The sequence below is a fragment of the Stigmatopora argus genome, chromosome 19 (genome assembly GCF_051989625.1).
Source record: "Stigmatopora argus isolate UIUO_Sarg chromosome 19, RoL_Sarg_1.0, whole genome shotgun sequence".
NCBI classification, from domain to species: domain Eukaryota; kingdom Metazoa; phylum Chordata; class Actinopteri; order Syngnathiformes; family Syngnathidae; genus Stigmatopora; species Stigmatopora argus.
This window is the reverse complement of record NC_135405.1, coordinates 9,190,129-9,206,215: the sequence shown is the minus strand read 5'-3', so window position 1 is coordinate 9,206,215 and position 16,087 is coordinate 9,190,129. Positions and strand designations below refer to the sequence as shown.

The 16,087-nt window shown below is 39.9% G+C and overlaps 1 protein-coding gene across 1 annotated transcript in view; it reads right to left on the bottom strand.

Moving 5' to 3' along the window:
* Nucleotides 1-9,958: 9,958 nt before the first annotated feature.
* LOC144064357 (MAM domain-containing glycosylphosphatidylinositol anchor protein 2) overlaps nt 9,959-16,087 on the bottom strand; it is a 108,262-nt gene continuing 102,133 nt past the window's right edge. Inside the window, exon 18 of the mRNA XM_077586833.1 lies at nt 9,959-14,696. Within this exon, the coding sequence (XP_077442959.1) occupies nt 14,608-14,696 (89 nt within the window). The 3' untranslated portion in view covers nt 9,959-14,607. The remainder of the gene's footprint in view (nt 14,697-16,087) is intronic.

Genomic DNA, 16,087 nt, shown 5'->3' with positions numbered 1-16,087 from the left:
CATTCAATAAAGATGAAACAATGATGAGGCTTTATAGCAGTGCTGTTTTATTTAAGTGAAATATCTGTATCTCTACATGGCCAAATCCTTTGGTGAGTGAGTGAGCTTACATTTTTTCAATGAGCCTTCAATCCTGAGAGAGGTTATTGATTTAAACGCCAAAGAAAGATGACAAATATGACCTCTTCTATTCAGCAATAGAGCTAAAATATCCTTCTTGGAATTATTCTAATAAAAACCTCAAATGAGGGAGAGAATGAGTGAAGGCTATAGATGACAAAGACTGGGAATTTTAATGTTTTAACCAACCTTAAAGGTTAATTTTAGACAAAAAATTCAGAAGAATCGAAAAAAGTAAACATTTGAAGAGTAGTGGAAAATTGCATTTTAATTTGTAGTGGAATGCTGCAAAGGGCAATCAAATTTAGCTTTAATGACGACACTACAAGCTGTTCAAAGTAATAATACAAATGTGGACGAATATGTTTAAGTATAAATGTAATATCTGATATTGAGACGCAAACAAGTACCTAATAGTGATTGAGCACAACCAAGTTGCTGTTATTAAATGAACGAAATCCAACCTGTTTTCCGCTTTGGTCATGTGACTTACATGAAAAATGTGCTTTATAATAATTAAAATGATTTTTGTGTGTAAAACTACAATAGGAATATAACCATACTACCTTATTTTCCATTCTTATAATTGCAATGTTTTGCCATGTTTTCAATTAGAATTCCAAATACCTTTGAAAAATGACAGTATTATAATATTTTTGTTTGTTTTAATAATCTATTGAAGTGTGCACCCTGCTTTCAGCAATTTCTGGTGCTGCTCGCTTGGAGGTGTCTAATTATTCATTGAATTTCTTCCTAGTGGTTGGTCTGAACAATGGTTATGCATTCGAAGATTCTTTTGAATTTTTTTTCTGGTGTCACTCATAATGTGATTGGCTTGTATGCATTGGACGTGCTGTTGCTGTCGATTGAACACACCTGACATGAAGCGGGTTGCTTCTATGAGTTTCCAGTTCCAGCTTTCCACACTTTACACACAGCATCGGTCTGTGATGTGTTTGACAGATTTGACGGCTGCTACAAGACATTGTTCTGTCTACCCGATATTGGCGAGTTGAATTTTTGACCATTATGATTCTCGACTAGATGGTCTAGTCATGTTGGCGACGTGAGGAGAATCTGTAAGTAGAAGACAAGATAGTACAGAATATGTAAAAGACACTTTGGACATGATATTTTTTGAAGAGGTTGCACTTTAATTTTTTAGAGTCCCAATTTTCCAATTGCCATTCATGTCATCATTCATCAACTATGTTTTTATGAGGAAAAAAAAGTACAAATGTCAAGTACAACATGGTCTGACCAAGACATTTATTCTTGAGCAACAGCAATGTAGGGATCAAATAAAGAATTGCAATGTGTAATGTTGTTTTCACCAAGGCCAAACAACATTTTGCTGTGTATTTTACGAGCTAATGACTTCACCTTTGCTCGCCGAGTGCTTAAACATGAGGATTTTTTTCTGTTGGTTTTTGAACTGTGTAAAAAAAAATGAGACGCAGGCAACATGTGGGTGCTTACGGAGGCTTCCCAGCAGAGAACCGTCTGCCCGAGGGTCCAAAATAATTGATTTTACCCGCACGGACGACAAGAAAATGAGCCTCTTTTAAGAAATAACTCCATCTCTCGCCAATTGGATGCTTGGATTGGAAGGCTCGCAGTGACGAGGGAAAGCGGCTTGTGTTGGACTTTGAAGTCACGTGCGCTTGAAGGCGGAGGGCCAACAAACAATCCTGACTTGGAAATAAACACGCGCCCCCGCCGAGAAGAACCACGCCGTGATAAAGACGGGAGAGGTGCTCTTCTCGCACCTTGACAATGCCGCATTGTTTGTCCAGAAGGAGACGAGAGCTTATCATTATTGCCCGCGAAGACCTTGTTGCAAAGAGCCATCCTTCACCCGCCCCGGGAATGTTCATATTTCACCCGGGTGACAATAAAAGGTAATTAGCAAAAGGCTGTGTCCATTGGTGTGTCGTGTCTTATAACTGATAGCATCTATTCCTTTTGGAATAGACTGCCATTGGAAGCTACAATGTTATTTGAAGAAGAAAGGAGAGGCCGACCTCCAAAAGTGAACGGTGAAATGCGTTCGCATCGATCCGATCTGTTCACTTTTAGACAATGGTAGAGAAAAAAATTACATGGGGGAACAAAGTCTGGAGTTTTAGGCGGGGCTAAGCAGTGCAGCCTCAAAGATAACCTCCATTTTTTTTCCCCAGAAAAATACACATTTCTTGAGTAATAGTATCTACGCATACAGCGGTACCTCGGGTACTCGGACGTTTGGTCGCCGGACGTTTGGTCGCCCGGACGTTTGGTCGCCCGGACGTTTGGTCGCCCGGACGTTTGGTCGCCGGACGTTTGGTCGCCGGACGTTTGACAACATGACAGTTTACTGTTGAAACCAGCTCTCAAATTTATATTCATGAGAGAGAGAGTTTAATATCTAAATATCTACTGTTGAAACCAGCTCTCAAAATTATATTCACCAGGGCGACCAAACGTCCGGGCGACCAAACGTCCGGCGACCAAACGTCCGGTCACGGGTACCTCGACTCAGGATACAAATAAAAATCCAAGTTACAACATTCGATGTCTCAATTTGCATGTTCGCCATTTCATTGAGAGCAGTTAACTGTTTGAAATCGTCATTCTTTGTGCATACCAAATGTAGCATGATAAAGCACATCTAATCATCTGATCCTAAGCATAATTTACACATCTTTGCGTAGTATTTAATATGTATGTTTTGGCAATGATGAATGGAATTCATTTAAGAAGAAAAGAAGAGTTTAAAATGATTGAAAAGAAAATAAGGGTTTCGTGATTAAATAGTATTAAGGTAATTTTATTTTATTTTAGGTATAGTATTTTGGTAGAAGCTAAACACGGCAATCTCAGCAAAGTATTTGTTCCTTAGAAGCTCGTACTCAAGTTAAAAGTTCGCAAGAGGAAACAACAACAACAACAACAAATTATGAATGTACACCGGCACGTCTTCACTTTGTGTTCTACGTGAGTGACTCTGTGATTGCCTTCCACCGGGAATGCGGAAATGATGCTGCCTGTTGTCTGTTTGTGGTAATTAAAGTCGCTTGAGGGGTCGGAAAAGTCGCCAAGTTGTCAGGACTGATTGCACTTTGGTGAAGTAGCTTTTCTTTGTTCAAAACCATGTTACGCGTATTTGCTTTGAATGATCGAAGAAGCAAAGAAAAATCATAAACTACTAAAAACAACTAAAAACTAGTGATTAATTACTAACCCTGACTAACCACCACTCCGTGCTGTTGGTCAAATCAAGAAAGAAGGCACTAAACCCAAATTCCTCACCTGGCGGGATGACACGTGACCTTTGTATCTTGTCATCATCGGCGACACCGTTTCCTGACAGGAAAAAAAATGTTGTATTGACACGCATGACCTTTTTCATCATCACCTGACTTGCGATTGCCGAGTGACCGCCGTCTCCTTCATCTCGCCGACCACGACAAGCATGGAATGTCAATTGGAGAATGTGAGAGCCACCTGAAATCAAGAGAAATCAATCGATTTGCTAAGCATTGTTGTTGCGACCGCTCATTTGACATGAAATGTGACATGAGATGTGACAAAATGAAAATCATTTTTTCTGCACGTTACGAGCAACCTATATCTCATATATATATATATATATATATATATATATATATATATATATATATATATATATATATATATATATATATATATATATATCCTCCGCCTCTGGCCCCAAGTCAGCCGGGATAGGCTCCAGCACCCCCTGCGACCCTAGTGAGAATAAAGCGCTTTCGAAAAATGAAAGACTGTGTATGGTTAAATGGGCTCTGATACATTGGCATTTATTTCCCACATTGGATTTTAAACTAGACGGAAAAGTCTCGATATGAAAGTGAACGTAAATATAGGCCTTTCACATGACAGACTGTGCTTCTTGAGAACTAAATTCACACCTAAAACGGGCAGCTGCTATTGACTGGCTTCAGGAGGGAAATTATATCGGACTTTGGATACATATATATGTCTCTATATAGACGGGAGATGAGAATGTTATTGTCTTGGTAAAGAATTCACTCTATATGAATTAGCCCTGGAAGAAATAATCGAGCTGAGGGGGAACAAAAACAACCTGGCATGAACGTGAGGAGGATACATGATGGACCCTATTGTCTTCGTTCAGAAAATTCGCTAATTAATTTCCTGCGCATTTTTGTAATAGGATCGTTTGATCGGGACAAAGGGGACGGTGCACTGTGTCTGGGAATGAACTTGAATGCCATCAGATGGTTTTCTTTTCTGTGCCAATGCAACTTTGAAAATGTAATATTCTTTAAAAAGGAAAAACATGAGGCCAAAGTCATGGTCTACACAAAAAATAACTCTAGTTTTACTTCAAGGATTTCAAAAGGAAACCATAGTGTGTTTTGATTAGTCACTAACATTTGATCTGTTTACACAAGATCTATTCTGTGTACATATATATTGTTTTCTTTGGTGTACAGTTTGTGCACATAACCGTTTAAAGCCCAAACTGCTAAGTAGTTGACAGCAAATTAAATTCTTGAAACTCTAGACCTTTAATGGTCCATTAACTTTTTAATGAACCATTCAGAATGACACAGATTTTGTCCTTGTAAAGGGGAAGAATAGAACCGAACAGTCAATAATTTTCTATTTCTTTTGGGAAAAATGCGGTACATATCGACAGTTTAATACTCTGAGGTCCTTCTTCCCTTCTTAATGGTTTCGCCTTGAGAGGGACAAGTTTGTGAAGTAATGTTTGAGTCATAAACACAGTATGAAACAGAGACATTCACAATATAAAAAAAGCATGAATTCTCCTCTTCATTGTATAACTTCAGTTTAAAAAGGAAAAAAAAGCATCTTCTGATTAATTACAACCGAGGCGCCCTCAACATGTTTATGATGGCCCTGCAATTTTATATAGCCTTCAAAAAGTAACCTTGCGCTAACTCAACTTTATAGGACACCGTATAACAATATAATCATCGCTATGGAATTAGGCAGAAATTAGCGGTGATTTATAAAGTGCGGTTTGATGGCCTGCAGAAGCAAAGTGCAATCAAGAAGGGTCTAGTGTGGATTTTGGGGTGCGAGTTTGTGTGTTTGTGTATTTATATGTAGCCTCCCAGTAGCCACAACACCAGCGCGCCTTTCTTGTCCTTATCACATGATGCACATGTCTCAGTTGGGCGCCGCAAGGCTCAATGGCCAGTGATGGCGAGCGCTCGCTACGCGCAGCGGCACCCGCTTACGAGCGCCTGCTTCCGGAGGGCACGCGCATAAATTATGTCAGAGTGGCTCAGATGGCGTTGACGATTCATCGGCGCTGCATCCATCAGAGCGCATGTGTCAAAACCGTGACAGGACACGTAAAAGATGCTCACTTTTGATTGACGCTGTGGCAGAGTATGAATTAACAATTATGGCGGTTGTAAATTCATCTGGCGGGTATGCTGACGTGACAACCGTGTAGTAAAAAGGGGGGTCTGTTTTTTTTTTTACTTTGCCAAAACGTTTGCCTGTTCTTTAAAAGACTGACTGCGGTTTGGATGGTGTGTCAGAACAGTATTTTTGGGAAAATGCAAGTTAAGGAAAAGATTTTGTCATTTGACATGCAGTGCTTTTATTTAGAAAAGGAATCTATTCCACAGTGGCAAAAAAAAAAACATTTTAAAGTAATTTGCGTGTCATAAGGATCCAAATTTTAGCAGCAAAACCATATTAAACAAGTTCAAAATGAACTACGACTGTCGACTCCCTGTACTGGGAACAGTCAGTCGTCCTTTAATGCGTGCAAATGTGTCAACAAATGATAAAATTGTGGTTTTAATTCCACAATTTAAAATGTAATCAATCAACTCTGATCCAATAAGTAAATAATAAAATCCCCAAATTCCAAAAGCGTTGCAATTTGAATTTCACAGTTAATAAAGCTAATTTAAAATCCCTCAGAACAAAAATGAAAAATGGCGCTCTGCCGATCGATATGTATACGTGCAGAGTATACTGCAAATATATTTCATACTTATCTGTACAAGACTAACAGAGGAATAGCAATTAATTTTGCAATAAATGTATCTTATCTGCGACAAAAAAAAACAGTTTCGATGAGCCCTGGAATATCCCTACAAAATTTATTCTGATCCGTCCACGACTAACTTAGGACGATCAATATTAAGGACAGGGATAAGGTACAACAAGAACGATAACAAAGTCAATTTCCCTAAGATCCAAAATTGCCTGTTATCTTAGAAAAAAACCACCATGCTAATGCATGATGAATGAAAATAACAACCGAAAGATTTTCCCTCCATGCATTTCTCTGAAAACAATCCCTGTTCACTTTAAAAGGTCAAATGCAGGCCTGACAAGCAAATGATGTCACTAAGAAAAACGGCATGATGCTCGACATTTCCTTGTGCTACTCGGAATTATCGTCCAAAAAGCCTTTGTTTTCATTTTTACTCGTAAGAAATGTGAGAAAGCGTTACGAACCGAGTAAACTCACGCATCAAGAGTCTATAAATAAACATACGGATTTCTCGGATGCTGTCGTGTTGCTATTTACCTCTACAGGTGAGATGTCGTAACACGTTATATTCTTTCGGAGGGATTTAGCATTTTTCACGATGTCATTGCTGTCATGAGCTGAAGTCGCATCAGGTGTCGGTCGCTTGCCGACACGAGCTATTTATTTTATTCCATTGATCAAGCGTCGGGCGGCGCTAATGCGATATGTCAGGTTTTGCTGGAATGACTTTGACAAAGCTGGCAGAACTGAAGAGATGCCGTTTGACGGACGCCGACAACCCCCCCAACGCGGCAGCATTAGGGGCCCATTAGCATTCTGTGACATTTTCCCATCCATCCGGAGGGGGGCGGGGGGGGAACCAGTGGCCCCCTGTAAACAGAGCGCTGTGGCAAGGAGAACAGGGAATAAAAGCGTAATGTAAAATGGCATTGTTACCTGGTCGGACAGCAGGTGTGCATTCTAATGCCCAGCTTTGAGGTTAACCTCGCAATGGCGGAAACAGAAGATGAGGGGCTTTGGAGGAGAGGACGATAAGAGGGCAGACAAATGGGTCCGGGAGCCGGGTGATTCAAAGCGCCAGGGACTTTTAAAAGGCCAAAAGCTACTAAAGGTTATCAGCAGCCGCAACAATCGGATTTTTTTTTTTTAATGGGGGTGGCGAGGGGTGGGGGCTTCGGCTTATTATACGCTCATATCGGAGGTGGGTCACGCGTGGAAAAAAAAAGAGCGTATATAAAAGGCCATGCTGGCAAAGTGTACAGGGGCACCGTGAAATCTCTTTAGGTTGCGACAATGTTTGGATTTTGCATGCAAAGCCTTTTCTTCTCTTTGATAAATGTGCTCCACTTTACCAGTAGTTGTCGCTTTATAATAGAACAAATGCAGTCCTGTGGCCTTTATGGCTCTTTTATGAACTGAAGATGTCATAGTCAAAGGATTATATTATGTGTAAAAGGGAAAGTAAGGCTTATCGGCGTAATTATATACCCAAGGATAAGGAAGAAAAAAATGGCATCATTTTGTCCAATGGTTATAGAAACATTTACATGAGATGAACAAAGATTTCGAGTGAATAAATTACTTTCAAAACAATTCAGTGAAATTAGACAGAGCACAATAGACTTTTTTGGGGGGGTTGAGGGAATATTTTCTGTGCAATTAAATCAGAAGATCTTGGTGTGATTTGCAAAAACAATGATAGCCAGATAGCACATAAGCCATATTTAGTGAGACTAATGCAGCGTGATCTACAAATGAATAAAAAGATAGGTCAGAGAGATTTTCATTTAACAGCAACTGTACACTGTGCGTCATGCTTGGCCCTAATTGCAAGACTAGAAGGCCAATCAGAGGCAGAGCGCATGACTGATGAGGTGTCAATTCATTTGTATTCTGCTGCTAAATATGGATGGACCTCTCTCTAGTTAGCAAGTGAAATTAATAGGAAAAGATAGGGAAGACAAAAGGGGAAAGGCGTAATTAGTTACAAATCTCCTCGACAGGTGAGTTCATCTCAGAACTGTTCAGTCTACTGAAAGTTCCAGGAGTCTCCCCGATATTAATATTGGCTCCATAATGCCCACGAGTTGGATAAAATACCCTGGATTTTGCTATATGCTGTTTTCGGACAATGTGAGTAATAGCACGCAAGCAAAAATAATAACTGGTGCATCATATGTGGAACAGCCTACTTCAATTAGATGGCGTGTAAGGGAAGAAAAATGAGTAAATAAAATACTAAACTCACTTTAAAGCAGAATATACTGCATTATTTCCCTTGATGGCACTCTGGTGAGGTGGAAAAATTGAAAAAATGCAATCTTGTTTACCCAATGGCGACCTTGTTTTTAAGTGGGAAGAATGAAATGCCAGTTTTTGTTTGTTTTCTGAAGTAGGCCATCAGTGGATAGTGGATTTTCAATGCAGAATCACGACTGAATGTTTGATATTTATGTGTAAGCATGAGCGGTTATGATATAATGCATATGTAATTAGTGAGCAAGAGAAGTGAGCGTAAACAAGTAGTCACTTCACTCAAGCGTGGGAGAAATGCAACTCGCTCCTCATGAGAGCCAGATGCTACGACGATTGATATCACCTTCATGTCTACTGAAGGATGCGGCTAGATTGGATCAAGTTCGCCGGGAGGAGCTCATTAACATTCATGAGAGGAGCGCCGGCGCTGCCGGTTAACGGGGTTAGGGTTGGGGTCGTGACAGATACCGGTCCATCATCAAGAAGTACCGCCACCTCGTCCTCCTCCTTCTTCTAACCCGTCCAGCACCCACAGAGTCGCAAATGACTAGTGTTAGCAAAATGTCAGGCTACTGTGCGACATCCCGTGTGGAGGGGCTGTAGAGATGTGATAAACATACAGTTTATGTCTATATTTCTTTCTGGAGAAACTATACATTACAGGCTGGGAGGATAGGGGGGGCATTACTTATAGCTATTTAGCTTCCGTTTTTGAATTTTCCTGGGTTTCTAGCCAATTATGGCTTACGATTATAAAATCACATCGTGTGTTAGTTAGTTAAAATTTAAAATGAAGGCACAAGATAAGGCTGGAAAAAGATCACAGATCATTTCAATTCTGTCAAGTTGTACTGACAGTTTTAAGAAATATGAGGAAAAATATGAAAACACTTTTCTTTGACAATTGCAAACCAAATTCATAGATTTTAGGGCTAAATCTCTTAGTGAGTAGACTTGTTATTACCAAGATTTGACTCGAACGTCTATCAGACTGTGTCCCAATATGGTAACCTACTATATCTGTGCTCTTTTGGGTTTAGATCAGAGGATGTCGTAACTGCCAACTGTGCACCAGTGAAGTCCTTTGTGACATTTGTTGTGATCAAGGAATATATGTCTATACTATGACCATAGATTACCATAGATTATTTTTGATAAATTCATGAACTATGGTACAATAACTATTGAATTCAACAGAGTATTAAAGCCATCAAATAAATATGAACTGCTAGCAAATGAGCTAATTCATCCCCAAAAATCTGTGCTTAAAATATATTGCTAAAAATATCATATTGTAACATCTGTGGTAGTGCTTGTGTGTCTTACCTTTCTCCTGGTACTCAATAAATGTTGAAAAATGCATCTATGACAGTGACTCTCCTTTCCCCTATGTATAAGGGCATGACAGTAATTATACTGTAAAAACCTACAAAAACAGAAAGAAAAACTGTAATTTCAACATCATCCTGAAAATAGGACCAACTTTTCTGATGTGACTTTCACAAAAGTAAAGTGTTAAGCTCCAACAAATGTGTTCCACATAGCATATCAAACATTTGTTTTCTTTATTGTTGTCATTAGTTGCAGGTATGACACTAAAAACGGGCGATCAACCCAAAAAGAACGTGGTGGGGAAAAAGAAGCCCATTCATCATATAAATATTGAGCACATAACAGAGAAAAGTGATCGGTGGTTATTTTCAAGGTGATGGCACGGGAACAAGACCAATAGGCATCGCAGAAGCACAACTCAGGTACACCAAATTGATTTTAGATATTCCACACGTCCAGAAACGGTTTAGAATCTTGCTTGTGTTGTCGAAAAAAAAATAATCAAACAAACAAACTTTTTCAGTGGGTGAACAAACGCAACGCTTTAGCGGGGCTGATAATTACTGAATACCAGATGCAATTAAACGACACAAGTGGAAGTTTGCACGAGAAACTGAAAAAAAAATACAAAGTACCATGATGAATGGCACAACATGGCTCAGCCCTTTTTGAAGTTGATAAGAAAACCAAGCAAATGTTGGCGCTGTTCCTATTCGAACCCCTCGCGAAGAATTAAACGCTAAGAATCAGGCCAATGTCTTTTCTTTCTAAAGCGGATTAGGCTGTTCAACAAAGATTTGACCTATTTATGATGTTTAATGCCGACCATCTATCTCGGTGCGCAAGCTTCACTGACTGTTTCCTTCTAATTAACACTAGTCTTATGTAAATATTCTTTTTTTTTTGCCCTGGAGGCCCATGCGGAATTAATGAAAACAATCAGCTAGCATAAGTTTTTGATTGTTTGCAGTTGTGTATAACTTAAAATAAATAACGGACTTATGTGGCTTTGGGTTATTAACATTTTGGGGGCCCTCAAGATGCTAAAAAAGGGATTTAAGGGGACAAAACATGACAGGAATTGAACAGTGTGTCAATTATTTTGGTTGGCGCAGTCATTTGACGTTGAAAAATAGCAATTTATCTAAATGATACCCGATTGGATGCTGTTTTGCCAGATCAAAAGTGAAGAAAAGTTTGCAACAGAAGTCTGCAGCCTTGTTTTTCATTAAAACTGATATTTTGTAGACTCTGAACCTCCAAATGTGAGTTTGGGAATGTCTTCAAAGTACGTTTTTAGCATTCACAATGAAAACAGAGTGAAATCTCTCTTGAAATGTTATCAAATTAAACCCAGCCAATCAAAAGCAGGCTTACTCCACAAAATTTTCCCCTTAATTCCTGCTCATGCATTAAAATTTTGAGGTTTACTTTCCATCCAGAAGCTTACCTTTCAAGATTTTTCTATCATACAGTGCACACCAAGGAGGCCTCCTAACAAATGTATTATTAATTCCTCAAAGCCGAAACTCAGAGAGAATGTTAAATGGCTTCGGCGTCCTTATTCGATCCCTTTATCGTCAATAGCTAATATTTAATTAACTCATCCAATTTATCTCGAGCCCAAGTAACGAGTGGAGCGTGCCGAATGAAACGCCTTGGTGAAGAAAACACAATTCCTGTCTACAGGAGCGCATTTGCCCGCCCACCGACCAGATGGCAAGCGTGCAACACAAAATCAATTAGTGTCATGCCTTTTCCGTGAGGCTACAAATAAAAAAAAAAGCAATTTCCACTTTATATTGCGCGCGGTACACGCACCTGACCCAAACACCTCGGTTGAGAACGTTGGGTGTTTGTGTGGAGAATAAAGACGCATTAACAACTGTCTAGTTTTTTGTTGTTGCTGTCATCTGAACGTTGTTTTATAAGCGAGGGAGCACGTATGAAAGGCCTCGGGCTCAGGAAAAGCGCTACACTGGTTGATGGAAGGGGGTTGCGGGGGGGGATAGTGAGTGTTTGACATTCATGGCAAAACCTAACTGATGATGAAATCTCCATTTTTTCTCCTGGTTTTTCCTCATTAGTCAACGAAAACTTCACAGCTTCCAAGCCAACAGATAAAGCTGACATCAACTGGAGTCTCGCTGTCAAATCTCACTGTTTACGTATGCTGATTCTACTAATCCTCTGTATTTATACCCATTATCCCGCACCGAAAGTGTACAAGTACAGATATTAAAAGCTTCAGCACAACAGGGAGGTGTAATAGCATATACATGTACCGTATTTTCCGCTCTATAAGGCGCAACTGAATGAATTCAATTTTCTCAAAAGCCCGCAGGGAGCCTTATAATCAGGTGCACCTTGTATATGAAACATTTTTTTTTAAAGCCATTCATTTAAGGTGTGGAAAATACGGTAATTGTATTCCTAGTTTTATGAAAACATGAATCATCACTGCGACTTAGTGAAGCTACAGCATAAGAATTTGTCCTTGTTATTAAATGTTCAGGGCTATTATCATTCTCGAGCAAAAATTCTTTCATTCAGCATCGCGGGGGTGCTGGAGCCTATCCCAGCAAAAGGCTTGAACACTTTTGCTCAGAACCGTGAGGCGGACATGCTATGATTTTAAACATGGTCAGATAAAGGAACTTCTTCACCGAATTCCCCCCAAATTTGTTAACCATTTGACAACAGTGCTAAAAACCATGTTATTGTTTTGAGATAACATATAATCATAACACAACTCTAATGTCGGCATCCATGTTTTATGATTAAATTTGAAAAGGAATGCTTCAAAGTCAACTTCACATTCAAAATCTTATTTGAATCACTTCTAGGAATAACAATCGGTTTAGTGCTCAGAAGTGACCCTCAAATTCTTGGTTTGGAAAGACTGTTATGATTATATGAACACCATAAGAGATACTGCATACATTCATTATTCCTGTACAAGGGCATGTGGGAAACATAAACAGAGGTGAATTTTCATAAATGATAAAACTAGGGTGATGGGAGGAGCAAAAAAAAAAATACTGGCAAAGGGCTTAGCCTGAACTTTTTGTACCTTTTTGGACCAATGAGGATTTTTGCGTTGTAATTTAAAAATGCATTTCTTAAAACAATGTTGTGCTTCCTAGATGCCAACATAAAACACGGATCAAAAACTTCTTCCATTGAGATTCTTTAACATTTACAAGTTATACAACGTACACAATCATCATCATCCGTAACGCTTCTTTCTGCGTGGATAATTTGCCAATGCAAGGGAGGTGAAAGAACAGAAGGGGGCGAAGGGGGGGGGGGCGTTTGGGACAAGTCATTTTAGCGTTTGTCATAACCAACAATGAACAAAAAAACTTCTCATTTTTTTTGTTTTTGTTGTCAATTTTTTTTGTTTGTTTGTTTCTTTTACAATCCATTTCTTTAAAAACTCCCCGCTGGTTAAGGTTATGGTCTCAGGTAGATCTTCCACAGTCAAATCTTCACAGTTTGTGTAAAAGCAGAGAAACATTCTCGCTGGAGTAATAAAATATCATGACGATTATCAACATTATTATTAATATTATTATCATCATCATTATAATTCGTATCTTTTTGTGATCTGGTAACGTCGTAGAAATGGTGGCGGAGGGGAGCTGATCGCCCAATGTCCCTCTTATTTTTTATTTTAAAAAACAAAACAAAAAATTACCTCAGTTGGGTAGTCAGTGTGAATGTTTTTTTTAAACATTGAAAAATATCCAGAGCCTGCATTTTCTTGTCTAGTTCCCAAACCTGCGGTCTAGCCAACGATCCTTGGCTTCGAGACCCGATACCCCGTCAGCACTTGTGTGGGGGGGGGGGAAATGGGTGAAAGGATGGGGGGGGCCGGGCAAAAAGAGATGCTTCTAGAAAATAGCCCGTCAGACCAAGCACGGACGCACGTGTTCGGTGTTGCGCGTCAGCTGGGCTCGAGATTCCGCGTTGTAATCTTGAAGGCACTTTGTTTCATGGCAGAAAGAAAAGTGGCTTCTTCTTTGTCATCGGCGGACCCACGCGACCGTGTCAGGCCTCGCTCATCGGACCACCGTCTTGTAATCAATCATGTCCTGGACTTCTCGGCCTTTGGCTTTTTTTTTCGCCCGCCGCTCCAGCTAACCTTTCGCCGATTTTTTTCCTTTTTCTTCTGCCATCGTACCATCGGTCGGCCACTTGATTCGTGGGCACAGTGTAAAAAGTACATAGGCAGCCACGGGGGGAACGAGGAGGGGAGGTCGAGGGTGTTAAAGCAGATGGAACAAAACGTTGCCAGAGGTCTTGATTTTTTTTTTTTTTAAGACCAGCACCAAGCAGATAAAAACAACAAAAATGAGGCCAGTGGGGAGAAAAAAAACCAAGCGATTGGCATCTGGTGCGAGAGAAATGAAGATAAAGATGCACAGAGAAAGGTCTGATTCAATTTCCTCCTTCAAAATGTCAGCAGCATCCATATTTCGCTGCCTTGCAAAGATATATATATATATTTTTTTTTTCATATAACTTCATAAAATTGTTCTTGTGCTTTACAAACTGCCCCTCCATCGCAAAAGTTCAGTGTGCTCAATTTAGAGTCTGGCATCGAGGAGGGTTGTATTCAGTTTTTTTGACTCTTCCCCAAAAAAATAGCACATCTTTATTACTTTTCCTGTCTTTTTTTTTGTAATCACAGTTAAAAAGTCTAGATTTCTGTCCCTATGTGGTCCATTGAAATTCTGGGGTTGGGGGGGGGGGACCGTCTCCGCTTTCTGGATGCGTGGATCTTTGGTGACGGGGTGTCAAGGGCACAGCTCGCAGACGACAGGTCTGAACGTCGGCCTCTCAGACGACGGACAGGAGGGTCACCTCTGGCCCTCCAGGAGGGTCACCACCACCGTGACGCATAGCAGCCATATATGCAGAGAGGTGGACTGAGCAATGGCGCTGAGGTCTGGGGTAGGTAAGACGAAGAAGTGGAACGATATTTGTGACAAAATAGAAATATTAACAGTCACAAGGCTAGCGTTGTGAATGGAATGGAAGAAAAAAAATGAGCCAGTCCTCTTAGTTCAAATGAACTGAGTTATAGCAACTATTGAGTAAACCATGCTCGTGTAGAAGGCCACATTTTTCCGAGAAAAGTGGAATTCTATTTGACAATACGCATGTTGAATATTAACGCTGCACGTGGATTTCTTTGGAGGAAAATGTTCTTAAATGAATGGCGTTCTTCAAAGTTGTTCTGCCGTATTTTGAAATGAAACCGTTCTAAAATGTTTGTTATGAAACTTCTGTTGGTTAAGTTGAATACATCTGAACTTTGTTGGACTTTAGCGGTTACATAAAAGTCATGTGAACGTTTGATTTAGTCAATCTTTTGTGTAACCACTTTTTTAGACAGTATAATAGCGTGACCGGACGTTTGGGCCACCAAACGTCCGTTCTACCAAACGTCCGTTCTACCAAACGTCCGGTCGACCAAACGTCCGGGGACCAAACGTCTTTCGACGAAACGTCCGAGTACCGTATAATAGTGTACATCATGGGTCTCAAACCGATTCCGCCGAGGGCCGCAGTGGTCTTTGTTCCAACCGATCCAGTGCCGACATTTTAACCAATCAGGTGTCTTCCAACATAAGTAACAACTGACTTTAATTAACTGATTACACTTGCAAAAGGTGTCCTCTTGTTGAGTTGGAATGAAAACCTGCACCCACTGTGGCCCTTTGAGGACCGGTTTGACACCCCTGGTGTACATGGCTATTTATTGGAATTTAAATGTAATAAAATAAGATGGGCATGTAGCATCTGAATGCATTTCAAAAGGAACATGGAAAGTATGCACAAGGTTGCACGCATTTGAATATATATATATATATGAAGATTTCAACTATATTATATAGCCTCCAGTTGTTTATATACTTATGAGATTCCTATCATTGCTACTGGGGGAATTCAGTAGTTTATTTTCCTCTGCACTGCAGCTGGAGATTGCATAGAGAGACCCACTGGTCCATGCCTAAACCAGTCGGGATGATAAATGTAGCCTCTTACTCGCAATAGTTTTCTCAGCTAGATTCGTTATTATTTCTATGATGTTGTGTACTCAGACATGTAACGGTTGTTATTATAATATGGTATTTCATTTTCAAAAGGTTGGAATAAGTTGCCACTTAATGTCCCGCCAACTATTTGGGAACTTGTCATAGGAGACTTGAAATATTTAAAAAGTCGCCAAGAAGCCTCAAACTATGTTTTCATGGGCCAACACCCTGAAAGCCAAACAAAAGCAGCGCTTCGCATGGACGTATAATTGAGTTTCACATTTTGCACGCGGGTGGT